Raw genomic sequence first — 16498 nt, forward strand, 5'->3', positions numbered from 1 at the left:
GAGCTCATGAAGGCAGAAGTGTGGAGCAAACATAAAATAGACAAATGTCAGTATCACTAGCGGTGTTACACCGTCCTGCACAGTAACCAGGTGGCCTTTATTATCCTCGCACTCCACTTAACCTCCACCTACCGGTTCATCTGTCATTTCCTGGACTGTCCAGGAGCCCGACTGGGAGACACAGCAGCTCAGCATGACTTAGCTTCAACACAATGGTTGCTTCCTTTCGGCTGCTATTGATGTTATCTTGTTTTTATCCCAACCTCGTGGGTATCACCTGTGCCAAGGCGTGAACCTACGCAGAAAGCGGCAGCACTCTCTGCTGTGCATTGCCACCGCACCCTGTTCCAGGGGACCGTGAGCGTGTTCCTGGATGAACAACACGGCACCTCCTAACCACTCCCCTCCACTACGGACCTCAGCACTCCCTGAGCTACAGAATCGCGGACGTGGAGGCGGGGTGCAAACAAAGGGAAGAGGCAGGGCGGGGAGCAGCAGGGGCAGTGGTTAGGGCACTTTTCAAGCGCAGTCAGGCATAGCACCAGGATGACAAAGGCAAGACACGCCGCTCCAGGCTGGGCCAAGGATGAAAGGGGGATCGCAGGGGGTGAGGATGAAAGTCCTGCACTTCCAGATAACAAAGCCAACCAGTTTTCTCACCTGTTATCCTCTTTCTTCATCTCCCCTCGACAGTCAGTGGGGTTCAGCTTTTACCGCATCTCTTGGGAGCTTTCCAAACACCCAGGCTGGACCCCAGAGAAATGAGACCTGGAGCCCTAGAGCTCAAGCTGCAGCTTTTCTTAAAGTCGCCCATGTGACTGCCATGATCAGCTGAGGCTACGCACGCAATGTGCTCCGTTTACTCTCTACGGAGCCCCGCCTTCCCTCCACATACCTGCACGGTGTTATCTGGCTGCGGCACCCACCAACGCAGCACGAGGTATGGTGTGGGCTTCAGCATGCAAGCCCAGCTCACTGCACCTGCCTTCCCCTCGTGACTTTTCGTAACCAGTTCGGGCAGCAGCAGTAATAGGGGCTTATGACCATGGAGGTCAGGGCTTGATTTTCAGTCCAGTTAGTATCAGAGAAACTGCCCACCACATCAAATTCTTGTGTTCTCCCACCAGATAAGAAAGCCATTCTTCCTTGATATTTAACAGCTTCCCAGCAAAGGTTAATCATTTCAGGAGGATTTGCCTAGTAGCCCAAAGTGCTCTGGAACTGGCAGGATTTTTTTTTTTTGACAGGCAGAGTGGACAGTGAGAGAGAGAGACAGACAGAAAGGTCTTCCTTTGCCGTTGGTTCACCCTCCAATGGCGGCCGCAGCCGGCGCGCTGCAGCCGGGCACCACACTGATCTGAAGGCAGGAGCCAGGTGCTTCTGGTCTCCCACGGGGTGCAGGGCCCAACACTTGGGCCATCCTCCACTGCACTCCCGGGCCACAGCAGAGAGCAGGACTGGAAGAGGAGCAACCAGGACTAGAACCCAGTGCCTATATGGGATGCCAGTGCCGCAGGCGGAGGATTAACCAAGTGAGCCACGGCCCCAGCCGCGAGCCAAGTTCTTAAATTGCGATCACTCTCTCTTCATATATATTTCCATATATCTATCCACTCATGTACCCATACAGTCATATATATTTACACAAACACTCAAGTACATACAGATACACGTAGAAATTGTTGTGAATATTTGACACTCACCTGTCTCCTACTGACTCTGTCTCTGGAGAGCCTGGCTAATAGACAAGGCATCCTCAGAAGGGCCCCAAAATTACTTTTTCTCTGCTGATTTTTTTTCTTTTCCTTCTTTTCTGCAGAGGATCAAAGCTTTTTTCTTTTTACCCTCCCAGAGCTGTTCCACACTCTTCCCTCTATAGCTCCCAGAGTCTGGTCACTTTAAGAGAATGAATTTAACAGTAGGTTTTCCAGTGGTATTCAGCAATTTGGATTATCATGATGTTCTCAAATGTCTTTGATTAATGGGAAGGGTATTTATATGAATTATTCATCATTTATACTGGAGTAGCACAACCATGATTTTCAACATCTTAAACATATGCACGGTTAAATGGCTTAACTTTCATTTGACACCTACAACCCCAGAATCTGCAGGGTCTTTGGCACATGTTTCTTGGTCAACCCTAAAGTTTAAAAGCATTAGGATTCTGTTTTGTTTTTTTTTTCCAGTGAGAAGGCTAGGTAGAATCCCACGTATTCTCTGTCACCAGTTCAAGTTTAAGACAGTGGAGAAATCCAGGGGACATGGAGGTTTATGCAGCATCTCCTGGCAACTCTGGTGTGGCTACCTCGTTAGTATATTCACAGTAGTCTGGCTTCCTTTAACTTTTTAAATCAGGAGTGTATTTTCTTCTAAAATACATATATTGAGTCATTTAAGGGGGAAACTCTAAGTAAATGCTTGTTGGTGAAATCTTAGCAAATGATCTCAAAGATACCAAAAAGACGTGAGGGATGCCCTATGCAGCGAACACCGGAATGAACTACTGCCATGCAATGAAACAGGTCATTAAACAATTCTACTGAACTCCAAAGGCCTTTGGAATCTGCGTCTTCCCTCAGCATTGCCACACTCCCTATTAACTGTTTTACGACGTAACATTGTGAATATTAAGTGCATTATCAAACAGCGATTGCCATAGGGTACCTCTAGTCAGTTAACATTATTAAAACTTTAAAAACAATGATAAACATCATGCACACTGATTGAAACAATGTGTTACTGCTTAGATTTTTAAAATTAAAGTTAGGCTTTCTGTAATATCAAAGTACTTTCAAGGAACTGTTTTTCAAAAATGTGCTTTTCCTTATCCCATAATCCTTATAGCATTTTCCTGGCAATTCAGCAAACCTCTTAAAACTGAACCAAATTAGGATTTTGTGCTTCTATGTTTACAGAAAGAGCATATCAGACTGACAAACTTGATAATCTTTTAAAAAAGGAAAAGAAAAAACTGTTCTTATTTCAAAGGTTCAGAAAATAAAGCTTATTTACTATGCAGACTAGATCTCTTGTTAAGTTGTTTTTGAGATAGCAAATTAGAAAAACATGGCCAGCGTCAGTGACTCCTCAATCAGGTTGAGACTGAGACTTTTACTCCAGCAGCTCCTGTTCCCCAAACTATATCTGATAATGTCCTAAAGTCTAAACAGATTTTAGTTCAAACAGATACCCTGCTCCTAGATAGGAAATGGCACTGAGCTCCCAAAGTCAACAGGTTGGCCCAGCCTCTTTAAATGATGTGTCTGTATTTGGGGTAATCTGCCACGCGGTATCTCCGAACTGCAATAGCTGAGGAACTGAAACTTTGAGCTGGAATGGTTGCTTTCCATTTTCCTGTGCATAATCACAGGACAGGGGAATGAACAGAGGGGTTGGTGCGTTGGTCAGTGTCGAGGCCTATTATCTAGGCAGGGTCGTGGCAACAGAGCCAAGCTGAGTGTGTGCAAGCGTAGCGTGATTTCAGCCTGCAGCGTGTCAGCGGAAGCAGAGATGCATGTCAGCAGGCACAGGAGCGAAACAGTCCCAACTGTTTGAAATGATCTCTGCACTGGCAAACTAGAAACAGCATCTACGTTTCTCAACAATTCAAGAAGCACTGGTGATAATTCTTCCCCCAAACCAGCTACAGAAGTATTATTATCTGTAAAGCAATAGGCACCCTTAAACCTCAAACTGGCAAAATCCATTGAAGTGCATTCAGAGGGAGAAGGGAACTTGAAATGGCAGTGCTTTGAGGCTGTCCATGTGGGTGGCAAGCATATGCTGCCGCTAAGCAGAGGAAGTGGTACACCACGACTCTTCCTAAGTGCGAGGTCTTTATAAACTCATCTTCATTTGGGCTGTTTTAAATAGAAAGAAAATGACACACACTCCCCAACCAGGCTTCCTGACTGTTGCTGCTTTCCCCAAACATTAGGTTACTGTGGGGGAATTTTCCAAAACTGTCAACAATTCCACTTTTAAACTCAGTTCTTCCTCTCAACACAAGGTAGAAGCGATACAGCATGAACTATATTTGGTCTAGCAGGAGCTGTAGGCTATTTTTACAACACTGACTCCTACCTGACAGTGGAAGACATACTCTGGGGTGGTTTTCTTAAACTTCATGTTCCAAACCAAGGCCACTCCATCTGGTTCGTGGGGCGCATCTTCATTGTTGTTGTAAGAAGCGACCATCAGCTCCGGGTACTAAATGGAAAAGGTCACAGGGTGGATTACGCTAGGATGACAACACAAAGAAAACTTTCCTGTTCCTACACACACATGCACCACTGCATACCTTCAGTGGCACCTTGGTCTGCAGTGAGGCATACTTCATGTCAGCTTGCGGCCACGCCACCCCCCGCCCCCGCCCTGCCCCATAATCTAGTCCCTGGCTCCCACGCTCTGTGTGCATGTGCTTCCTACCAAACAGCCAACCCCGCTTGATCTTTCTGTATCATCTAACACCTACCTGCTTCTTTCTCCTATAATTTAAAGGTTTCCATGACATCTGTCTCTCCTGATTTTCTTCCCTGATCACTCTTTTTAGTCCCTACAGGGTCTCCAAAGGGGGATGTATTCCAAGAGGGATATGCTGCCCTCTCTACACAAATTCTCCCTGGGTGATCACATCTACTCTAATGCTCTAATATTCTAGAAATTTTCCAATCTGTCTTTCTAGGCTTGAGTTATCCCTGACTTTCCATAGAAAATCTGCTCTTCCAGCATTGCCTATTGGAGCATCTAGCACTAACATTCTCCTGAATGACCGCCTCTCTTTAATCCTCACATATTACATTCTATTACTTCCTCAACTCTTTCTTTCCCTTTCTTTCTTCCTTCCTTCCATAAGATTTATTTATTTATTTTGAAAGTCAGAGTTACAGAGAGAGAGAGAGAGAGAGCAAGCGAGCGAGCTTACATCTGCTGTTTCTCTCCCCAGATGGCCCCAACAGGCAGAGCTGGGCCATACCAAAGCCAGGAGCTTCATTCAGGTCTCCCACATGGGTACAAGATGGGTACAAGATGGGACCCAAGCACTTGGACCATCTTCCACTGCTCTCCCAAGCCATTAGCAGGGAGCTGGATTGAAAGTGGAGTAGCTTTTATTGACCTCTGAATCTAAGATCTAGTAAATCCTAGCATAAAATAAACTTGTGCCAACATATTTTGGATTATTCCTGTGCTTTTTACTTTAATGACTGTGCTCAGTAAAAAAAACAAAAAACAAACAAACTTATATTTAATCCTCTGGTGTTAAACAATGCCAATAATTAAAAAATAATTGGATCACAACCAGGAACATAAAAAGGACGATTCTACAGTGAGGCCTGGTATTCAAAAATACCCACTCACCCCACACGAACTCTGTTCTGGGTGTTGTTAAAGAAACTGAGGACGAGTCTCATAGAAGGTGTTAGAATCCATTTCATGAAAGTGTCATTACTCCTGGGGTTCTCCTAAGGCGGCCCCATTAAAAATAGCACCAAGATTATAGATCATATCACTCTCTTATAGACAATTGTCTCTTTGCACTGTGCTATGTATATATTTAAATAGGAAATTTCCCTTAAAAGTTGGAACATTAATGTTTTTGCATCAAAAATAACTGACTCTAAATCTTCTCTGTGGCTTGCTGTATTCTTTCAGCTGCTTCGACTTAAGAGAACTGCAGAGAACAACTTGCTGGTGGTGCAGAGGCAGTATACGCATGCAACTTTACACATGTATGTGGCCACCAGGGAAAGTCATCACTCTTTATTAGAAAACGCTCCTCAGCGGATGAATCAAAGGCCTATTAAGGAAGGCCTTTGATTCAGAGCCCATTCAAAGAGACCAACATCCAGATAAACACAGAAGTCTCCAGACTGCTCATCTGAAGTTTAACTATGTCACATGTGAACGGGCAACTCTATAAACATGAACACCACTACCACAGGGGCCAGGGAGCAGCCAGAGGGGGCTGGAATAACATCCCACCGCGTCACATCTGGGTCTCATCGGTGGCACCCACTTTCAGCTTTTCCTTTTCTCTGTTTGAAAGTATTTGAAATTTTTTGACTTCAAAATTCCTTTAGAAAATGGAGTGTTTTAGTAAAATGCCAGTGAAATGCCTTTGGTGTAATTTCTACAGCTAGGATCTCAAAGGCTAAAGGTACTGGTTTAAATCGTAACCGCATACAAGATTTTATGGTTTCAAACTCTCCTCTGGCATATCTTTTTGCCATCGTTTGAGCCTAATTACTTGTATTTTCTTAGGCTCCAATAAAGAGTCTCCAAAAATTATTTAAATCTTAAATTTTGCTTAGAATTATGATTTTAAGATAATACATATAATTATAAAATTTATATTCATTTGACTACTCATAGGTTTGGATGCTTCAAGGTTGATAACCTAGGGGCATTCTACCCAGAAATTGCTAGATATGCCCTCAAGTCTGGTTTATTTTATAAGTAACTGAAATTTACTGGGGAGGAAAGGACCCACATATTTAAATGCCCATTATGTGCTAGACACTGAACTGGGTGATAGATTGGCTCATTTGGTCCTCACAGTCTTCTAAAGTAGGCAGTAGTTTACTTGTTTCTACAGATGAGGACGCCAAGAGTCCCTGGATAAGTAACTTGTTCCATATGAAGTTGCTATCACGTGATGAAGTGAGAATCCCACTTGAATTCTCTTGGCTTCAAAGCCATGTCCCTACTTGCACACTGTGGCATGCAACAAGTGGCCCCTACACATATATAAGGCCCTGTGTCAAGTAAAATTGAGGCAAGAATGTCCACAATAACGTGCCCTTGCCTATAAGAACTCACCAGGAAATAGAAAGAGGTAAGACATGTGTAAGAATAGCCACAACACAGACGTAAGAGCAGACGATGAGACATGCTACGATGGAAGCGTAAACCAAGTTCTGTAGAAACACAGAAGAGAACATAACCACCCCAGTTAGGGCAGGGTATGGCAGGGAGAGACAGCAAAGGAACCTCTAAGAAGAAATGAGACTGGAGCTGGACCTCAAGTGAGAAGGTTACCAGGAGAGAAGAGAGGACAGCATGGACCACATACAAAGACAAGTGCAGGAGGTGCCTCTTGGGTAACGATGCCATTCATAGGATTCTCCCTCTTTGGAGATTATCCCAATACAGAGGTAACTGACTTCTTAGGGATAATTCATTAATTTCAAGGTTTATACTTCATGAAGCTGAGCTAATCGTCCTCTCCAACATGGATGCTGTCATGTCTGAATGGAGACACACAAACTCTGGATTGGTGCATGACCTAGGCTAAGTACAACATCCTTTGGATGGAGTTCCCCAAGCTGCCCAGATTTCTACTGCTCCCAAGTTCTGATCCTCCCTCTTTTCCAAGGATTCCCTCATCATCTCAGTGGCACTCCAATAAATCTCCTTTTTACTTAATCTTCCCAGAGGCAACGTTTCCTCAACTAATGGAATGGAGAAGAACAAGTTCAGGGGACATCAGTGCTGCCCAGAGGCAGGCTATGTGAGGAGTAAGAAAAGAGGAAAAGGTTGGAAATGGGCTCAGGGCTAATGGTTTTAGATTTCACTCTGGATAACAGGCAGTAGGAGCTATGTTCTGCCAACACTACTAATATTACTGCTGCTACTGCTCTCACTACTGTTGCATTTTAAAACTACTGTTTATGTATCAGATAATTTAAAAATTCTTAATCCTGTAGGTATATTAGCTCATTTAGTACTCACAAGACGCATATGAGGTAGAAATGACCATTATCATTTTATGGAGGAGGAAACTTAAACCAACAGAAGTTAGATAACTGGCCTAAGGTGATTTAGAGCGCATATAAGTAATCTTTACACAGACTAATCTTGTAGAAGCACCTATGATAGCTCAACCCTGTAGAGAGTTACTTGGGCCTCTGAATCCCACAAAAGTGATGTGATTGTAGGAACTGTGTTGTCTAATTCCTCTTTCATATACCCTTTAGAAAATACATTTTTCAGCATTGCAAACCTCTTCCCCACAGCATGAATGGGATGATTACACAAAATGGGGAAAATAAATGTGCTCTTTCTATGTACAGTCTCTGCCCTTTCCAGTTTCACTTCCCACAGCACAAAAATCACACAGGACCGCAGCGGTTGAGGCATAGCTCGTAAAGCTGCCAACTGTGATGCCAGCACGCCATATGGGTGCCTGTTCAAGTCCCGGCTGCTCTACTTCTGATCCAGCTCCCTGTTAACAGCTTGGGGAAAGCAACAGAAGATTAGCCCAAGTGCTGGACCCCTGCCACTCACAAGGGAGACCTGGATAAAGCTCCTGGCTTGGACCTACCCCAGCCCTGGTCATTACAGTTATCTTGGTAGTGAACCAGCAGATGAAAGATCTCTCTCTCACTCTTTCAAATACATAAATGCATCTTAAAAAATCACTCAGGATCTTGTGTGGAAACAAACATATGAGCAGCCTGGCTCACCGCACGCTGTGGCTGGGCAGGGGCTGTCTCACTGACGTGGGTCCACTGCCTCCTCCAGGAGCCTTGTCAGCTGCCCTGGGAACACCGTGCAGTTGCCTTTGGGAATGTGTCAGATAAGGCTCCTGCGAGTGAGCTAGCAGAGCTGAGTGTGGCCCCGGGCTAGGATCTGACTGCTGTGCTCGCAGACCACCCAGGCTCCAGCAGAAAACGCTCCCTGGGCAAGCAGGCAGCGCACACCTTGTTGTCTGTAAGTGAAAGGGGATGCACCAACCCACTTGGAGGCTGCTGACAGTCCCCCCGCTGTGGGGGTGATGCTCAGCTTCAGCTCTCTCGGGTTCCAACAGGCTTAGATGGCACTCTCCTCAGGGCTCCCTCTGGAAGGCTACCTTCTCTCCTCCCAGTCTACTGGGAAGCACTGACCAGAGACAGATTCCAGCCTCCTCTGAACTCAGAGAACACCTGCAATGCGCTCTCCATCATCCTGCATCTTGAGCTGTCTTGCCCTCAGCGTTAAAAGAAGTCCTTTGTGAGGGGGAGTGGTTAAGAACAAGTGTCTCAGAAGGAGAAGATATTTAGGCTCTCCCACAACCCAGCCGAGTGACTTTTATCAAGTTACTTTGCTTCTCTGAACTTCAGCTAACACATGGCAGTGGCAATAATTGCTGCCTCATAGGACTGGCACAAGGCTGAGATAAGATAAAGCCTTCAGAGCAGCTGGCACTGTGCACTGCATATAAGAGATGCAAATTAAAAGCCAGCTATGACTAGTAGCCCAATGAAAGCACAGACTACAAGGCAGCAGAAACTGTGCTATGCAAAATTGCCCAAGACTAATTATTCCTGTTGCCCTCCTGGCTATTATGCCATTGTCGGTGCAGGGAGGAACATAGCACAGGGTCAAGAACATGGGTTCAGGGATGAGATCACCTGGGTGAGATTCTGACCTCACCACAGCTAGGCTGCATGTCTTGGCACATCACTTGATGCCCAGTGCTGGGCAAAGCGCTTCGTATTTTGTCAACTCATTCATCAAATCAGCTCTTGGCAGATTTGCCTGCTTTCAGTCTGAATGCCACACTGAAAAATTTAGGTTTTTCCTATAGGCAGTGAAGTCTGTTAATCCAGGGAAGTAATCAGATCTATGTTTTAGAAAGGTTATTGGGGTAGATGTACTGAAGGAAAACTCTAGATGGACAAGCATGGGGGTAGAAAGCACAGTTGGGTTGACAACAGTGCAGGTGTAAGATGCTGATTGTGGACATGGGAAAAAGGACAGTCTTGGTAACAGGCTGGATCTGAAGATAAGGGTGAGGAATCGCTAATGTTGAGATGAAATATCTGCCTTGGGTTCTTGGGTATGTCGTGATGCCTTTAACATAAAGATAATGTGGTAGGGAGAAAAGGGTTTGGGATACATGGAGATGAGTTGACCGTTGGTTTGAGATGATGTGGGACACCAGAGTGAATCTGTCTGATGTAGAAAGTGGAATTCAAGAGGGTGATTGGGCAGAGTTACATACAGGCTGCCTATGCTGTGGTTGAATTCACAGCAGTGGAAGAGATCTCTCACATACAGCACATTGGGAGGAAGAGCAGAGGAAAACTCAGGGAAAAGAAGTTGTTTCTTTAAGTACAAGGAAGTCAATTAAACTGATTCACCAGGACAGCTAAGGGCAGGTAAAAGCTTAGGACTATCCACGCAAGTTGACAGGAGATCAATGGTGGCCCAAATGAGAGCAAGTCCAAGGGCAGAACGGTGTGGCGCCTTGTTTGGTACTGAGCACATAATAGGTACTCAATAAATATGCTTAACTAAGTGGAGAATCTAAACTGAAACCACAACAAAATGAGAAAGAAAACCAATAGGCATGGAAAAGAGACTCGCAGGCTAGGAAACATCCGAAGTGAAGAAAGAAATCTCACATATTTGTTCACACAAATGCCATCAGAACATAAACCCAGTTTGTCCTATGCCAGCAGTAGCTCTTACCTGGAGAGACCAGTCCATGCAAGTGACCACTCGATGCTTGGACCAATGCTCATCGTAGAACTGGCGGTTGAAAGACAGGTTGGCCCCAGCTTGAACATCCCTGGGAGAGATTGCACATAAGAGATACACATGATGTTTCAGAATGGCCTTGGTCTGCATTCCAGTCACACTGAAACAGTGGGACGACCAAAGTGTGGGACATAATACTCAATACATCCACTTTGACAGCCAACTTTGATCATAAATACATGAAATGGAGATGCTCTCCTTTGTGAAAAGCTCTTTCTAAAATAGCCTGATTCTTCCTCAGCTTCATCACTACCAATTCAGGCAAGAGGGACATGCACTCAGGTTCTGCAAGGAGCCCAGGATAATACCTGGCCAGAACGTACTTGACTTAGGATAAAATGGGGCCCAGAATTATCTGAGCCATGGAGTAGTGGCTTTTTAAAAGAAAAAAAAATCACTCGTATATTCAAAATATTCTTGTCTCTGTAAACTTGTCTAAAGATGCTTCCAACTGCTGAGAACATTTGCCGAACTCCCTTTTAAAACTGTTTTCAGAGACTCTTATATTCCTTGGAGCATCCTCAATGATTTGGAAATGAATACATTTGAATTTTAAGAATAGTAAAATATCAGGTCTGATGAAAAGGGCAAGTGATCCCACCTTCCCATATTGTTGTTGACTAGGAGAAAGCAGTGGCTCCCAGACGGCTCTGTCTATGTCTTCTGAGGCCCACGAAGGGTCTGCTACGATCCCCATAATGATATACTATCCCTTCTCTGATACACAGGACAGTCACAGAGAAAGCAATTCAGGGCCCCTCACTCTTTTTAGGTTTTGTTCGTTCGTTTGTCTGTAAATGTACCCTTGCTTATGCCAAAAGGCTTAAAAGATGTCTTCAAAAAGCTCATGGGCATGCACGTTTTGAAAACACTTTGCATGTCTTTCAATTTTTTTTTGAACCAAGATAAACTTTTTTAATTCTGTTTTCCATGATAGTTTTGAAGTGTGTATGTGAGCATGATTTTTACTGAATCAAAAAGAAGAAAACTTTTCCAATCTTCAATGTCTTCCATATCAGTTACTTTTGCTCATGTCTCATGTTAAGTTTCTTCAACTTCCTGTTTATGTAGACATCAATGTCCCATACACAAGCCTGCTTATAAGAGCGTTGGCACTAAGGACAATGTGGAAGACTGCCAGGCTCTGTCTCCTGAACTTTCCCCCAGACATCAAGTTCACAAGCCTGTCACGGGAACACGTGATAACTACAGGGAAACTATGCTGGAAGTGATAACCGAAGCCCATCTTCAACGCTGTTCAGCAAAACCAGTCCTGTAGTTTCCTCCTCCTCTTATTTGTTAGATTTGGGATTTGTCTTGTCAATACATGGATAAATTTACAATCAACACATACCGTATGATACCATTTTTTAAAACATGCACACTAGAGACTAACCCATCTTTCTCCTCTAACTCTCGACCGCTGTAGTCAAAAAAGATGTCAGCGTCTTCAGCCAGAGCTCTCTCAATGACCCGTATTGTCCGATCAAAAAAGATGAGAAACTCCTCTGAATGAAGGATCTGCTGTTTCTCTTCTTCTGTCAGTTCCCTGGGAGGGGCTTTTCATGGAAGAGATTGTCAGGACAAAAAAAAAAAAAAAAAAAAGAGTCAATTAACACTGTGCAAGAGAAATCCAATTCTCGAAAAAGCCTGCTTATCAAAGGCGAGGTGAGACAGAGAAACAAGCTATTGTTTAGACTGATTCTAATTACTCACAGATTCACACCCAAGATTTGTGCAATGTCTCCACAAAAAATTTCATATCTGGCCTAATTATTATTTTGAAGTGTTAGAAAAGATTACAAATGAAAATACATTGGTGTGTTTATCAATTGGATCTAAATGTTGCTTTCTTCACAATTGAATTTGAAAAACAGCTCAAATATGGTAAAATAGATGAGTATATACATATATAATAAATACACATGTATACATATATTAGACACTATTATAAAGCTGTCTGTATTAAATAAGTAGGAACTACATATTATATGACCCAGATAGTGCCTTTCCTCTTTTCTACTGGGTAAATTAATTTTGTTTTAGGTGGTTAGTTGGTAAAGCTGACTGGTTAGTGCATAGTCTCCATTCAAAAGCTGAATGACTGTATTTCCCAACCTACTTTCACCCAAGATATCTTCTACTTTTAAACAAATACAAAAACACAAATAAATGTTCATATAAAATGCCCCTCAATTTTTATGCCTTCCTTTTCTGGCGCTATCAAACTAAATTTGAAGATGCAAACTGAGACCCAGGGAGAGGGAATAATGAGCTGTGTGTTACAGGTCCTGAAACTTAGTGCACCTCAGAGCCCTGTTGCAGTTACACAATGATTTCTTCCCAGCAGGTTTTCAGAAACCTATAGGCAAGGGATCTTCGGGTATAGAGAGCCACCAACAAACATTGGACAGATGAACCTTTCGTGAGTGCAGATGACAAACCGACAAGAGGAAGCCATGTGCTACATTCAGACACAGGGTTCCTGGGGGCATCGCTCGCTCACGGTCGCACAGTCTCCCAGACACTTCTACGGCCATCGCCATAACCAGGACCAATTTCCCCTGGCCAGAGGTCAGAATAGCTTAGGTGCAGTGAGCTGAAGCATAACACTTGATGGAAGTGTCAAGTGATTCTACTAAGAGCACCCTGGAGCCCCTGTCCTAAGAAATCGGAATTCTCAAGGGCCTTTCTACAGCCACTGCAGGGGACTGAGAGTTTTAATGTTCATGTCTGTTCCCTTCCAGCTTTCCTTTCCTGGCCCCAGACCACGAGACATGGGCTCGGGAGGCACTTGAGAATCCATATTTGAACAAGACTAGAATGATTCTGGTCACTGGTTCACACCTTAAGAAATGCTCTCCAGGTACTATGGTGGCAAAACATGATTCATCTACCACAACCGGAAATCTCCCAACACAGCCCACCATAGTTTCCAGCAGCCCTAAATACAGAGAGAAAATTCTTTGCTGCCTACGTTGCCAGAGCTCTTAATGTATGTGTGTTTCGGGGCGCTCCAAGAACCCCCAACAAATGTTAGCCACAGTGTTGCCCAGCACTAGTTTGAGAAATAGTGAAATAGGCAATGAGGAGGCTGCTGCTGTGGCATAGCAGGTAAAGCTGCCGCCTGCAGTACCAGCATCCCATAGGGCGCTGGTTCGAGTCCTGGCTGCTCCTTTTCTGATCCAGCTCTCTGCTGTGGTCTAGGAAAGCAGTAGAAGATGGCCCAAGTCCTTGGGCCCCTGCACCCATATGGGAGACGTAGAAGAAGCTCTGGCTCCTGGCTTTGGATCAGCTCAGCTCTGGCCATTGTGGTTATTTGGGGAGTAAACCAGTGGATGGAAGATCTCTCTCTCTCTCTCTCTCTCTCTCTCTCTCTCTCTTCCTTTCTCTGCTTCTGCCCCTGGCTCTCTGTAACTCTGCCTTCCAAATAAATAAATACATATTTAAGAAAAGAAAAAGAAATGGGCAATGAGTAGCCTTTGGCTTTGGCTCGGTACAGGTAGAAGCCAAAGATAACACAAAGAACTCTACAAAACCAACCTGCCGTTTGCTGGCTTTGACTCTTTAATGAATTAATTGAAGCTCTTTGAGGAGTTTTACCTATAAAATGGGGGTTACGATGCCAAAACTTTAAGTCTGCTTTAAAGGGGAAACATAAATGTACTGCAAAAACAGTGAGGAATTCAACAACCAGTAATTATGCTGTAATTTATTAGCCTGCTTTCTGAAACTCCGTGAGATATCTGAAGTCCCGCTCTCAAGAATGCAATGAGATCGCCAAATGTCAAGGATGAAAAAAGAAATAAAACTCAAACTACAACATATTTGGTCCATTTTGTTTGGGTTAATACTGTTAGGAAAATAAGTCAAGTTCACTAAACAAGGGTGCTATGGGACAAGAAGAAAAAAAAAACTCCCTAAGTCTTGGTCACTGTTAAAGGAAGACTTGAGACACTGGAAATTAAGCAAAGACGTAGGAACTTTCCTCCTTTATTCCTTTTTTTACTAATATAAGAAAGTCTTTCTAGTCTCTGTTTATCTTTTCCAGTCACTTCTATTTCACCTGCATCTTGCCGTACAGGTCCATTACCTTGAATAAAAAATGGTATCTGTGTAATTTTCTGTAATTTCTTCTTCCCTGAGGCTTATTGTCACTTTGATCTCAGCTTTCAAGACACACAACTTCTTCTCTTAGAGAAACATAAATGGCTGATCAAAGTATGCTTCCAGAGGCCAGGTTCAGGTGGGTGAAGCAGTAGCCTCTCCAGATACCATGGTTGACAATACAATATTGGGTTCAAGATTAAATTGCTACTGAAGCAAAACAGAGGATATATTTTATATTAAAAGCTTTGATGTCCAATAGGGATCAAATGGCATGATTTGTGGGCACAGAATAATCACATGCATGGGATGTGCACTTTTAAAGTCATAAATAATATTCAGCTTAGGAGTTAAAGGGTTACTTTTGATTTTAAAGACCTCACATACTTAGAAATTTTTAAATTGATAAGTATTGCTACAATATAATAAAATCATAACAGCATCTAGGAACTATAATCATCATGTGTATTGATAGATAAAAACATCAGCAGAATTAATTGATCAGATTAATAATTAATAATCAGATTTCTGGAAAGAGAATTGGTTGACTAATGGGACCTACCAAGTTCAAAGTACAGGCACACACACAAATAGAATCAGAGAGTTTTACTCCAGGACAGAGCCCAAATTCTTCCTGAAAAATCTGTTTCTGGAACGTAATGGACTTCTTAACAAGTTCGTGACATAAAAGGAAAAGGATAACTGAGTAGCAAAAGGCACAGGAGGACAAAACTTGGCACTGGTAACATTTTATTTTCTTATAAGGTAAGTACAAAATACCACTGTGACAAGTTTTTTTTGTTTGTTTGTTTGCTTGTTTTTTTGCAACACAACACATGGAGTCTTTCTGCCAAGATCTGACAGATAACAATACTTCACATATTCAGAGTGCTTCGAAGTAAAAATAAAAATAAAGATTATGTAAGTATCACTAACAATGCAGATGACTACAATTTTCAAGTTTATTAAAAGTTACTTAAATAGTTATATTTGGCTTGAATAACAACGTAATGGACCAGATCAATAACATCCATCATTCAGAAGGCTGAGTAATTCTACGAATTTGTGGCCTGCAGTATTCAACTCGAATATAAATTTTACTAATTTCCTTTATTTGTTATTTATGTATTTCAATATATATATTTTTAACATAAGAAAATACTTTTTAGTTTATCTTTCAGAAGGAATTGATCTGATTTTTTTCTTGATTTTCCTTATTGCCCTTTTTTTCATAGTAAACATTTTATCACTATCCATTAAGTGTATTAATATTTCTAATTTAGCTGTGTATGAATTCTAAACAGTTTACATTGCAAATAAAGCCTAAAATTTTGTACTGATACAGTATTCTATAAATTGTGCATGTTTTTAATCTCATTCATTACCCTTAATCCAAGGGTTCATTAAGGGAAACCAGCAGAAATGTATGTCATTACTGTCTCCTTAGTTCAAGTACAAATTCTGACAATTTCTAGAAGTACAGAAACATAAACATCTTAAAACTAAAAATCACTGTGTTCATAAAAGTAACTTGATGCATCGCAGGGATAAGTAAAATAGAAGCAAAGGGAAATCTCTTTAGGATCAAACTACCCTTTTTCTTTATTTTTCTTATATTTACAAATCCATTCTCATTGAAATTAACCACCTTAATTTCAGTAATAGCATTTTCCAATACATTCTCTAGCTTATGTTTTTAATCTTGGCATTTTCAGGGTTTAGGAATATGTGCCATTTATTATAATTTTATTCAAACAGTATGCTTTAACTATATTAGTTTTCTACATGAAAAATATTATCTTAGAATTCCCTTTTAAATTTTGTAATTATTGTTCAAATAATTAACGTGACTGTACATTAGTTT

At 42.4% G+C, this 16498-nt stretch overlaps 1 protein-coding gene across 4 annotated transcripts in view; it reads right to left on the bottom strand.

Moving 5' to 3' along the window:
• DYNC1I1 (dynein cytoplasmic 1 intermediate chain 1) overlaps positions 1–16498 on the bottom strand; it is a 330192-nt gene that overhangs the window by 110033 nt on the left and 203661 nt on the right. For all 4 annotated transcript variants that reach the window (XM_051852963.3, XM_051852961.3, XM_051852964.3 and 1 more), the window contains 3 exons: positions 11924–12086; positions 10459–10558; positions 4087–4212 (listed from right to left, as the gene is read on the bottom strand). In XM_051852963.3, the coding sequence (XP_051708923.1) occupies positions 4087–4212; positions 10459–10558; positions 11924–12086 (389 nt within the window). The remainder of the gene's footprint in view (positions 1–4086; positions 4213–10458; positions 10559–11923; positions 12087–16498) is intronic.

This window comes from Oryctolagus cuniculus, chromosome 16 (genome assembly GCF_051225735.1).
Source record: "Oryctolagus cuniculus isolate XC-2025 breed Fujian yellow rabbit chromosome 16, ASM5122573v1, whole genome shotgun sequence".
Classification (NCBI taxonomy): Eukaryota; Metazoa; Chordata; class Mammalia; order Lagomorpha; family Leporidae; genus Oryctolagus; species Oryctolagus cuniculus.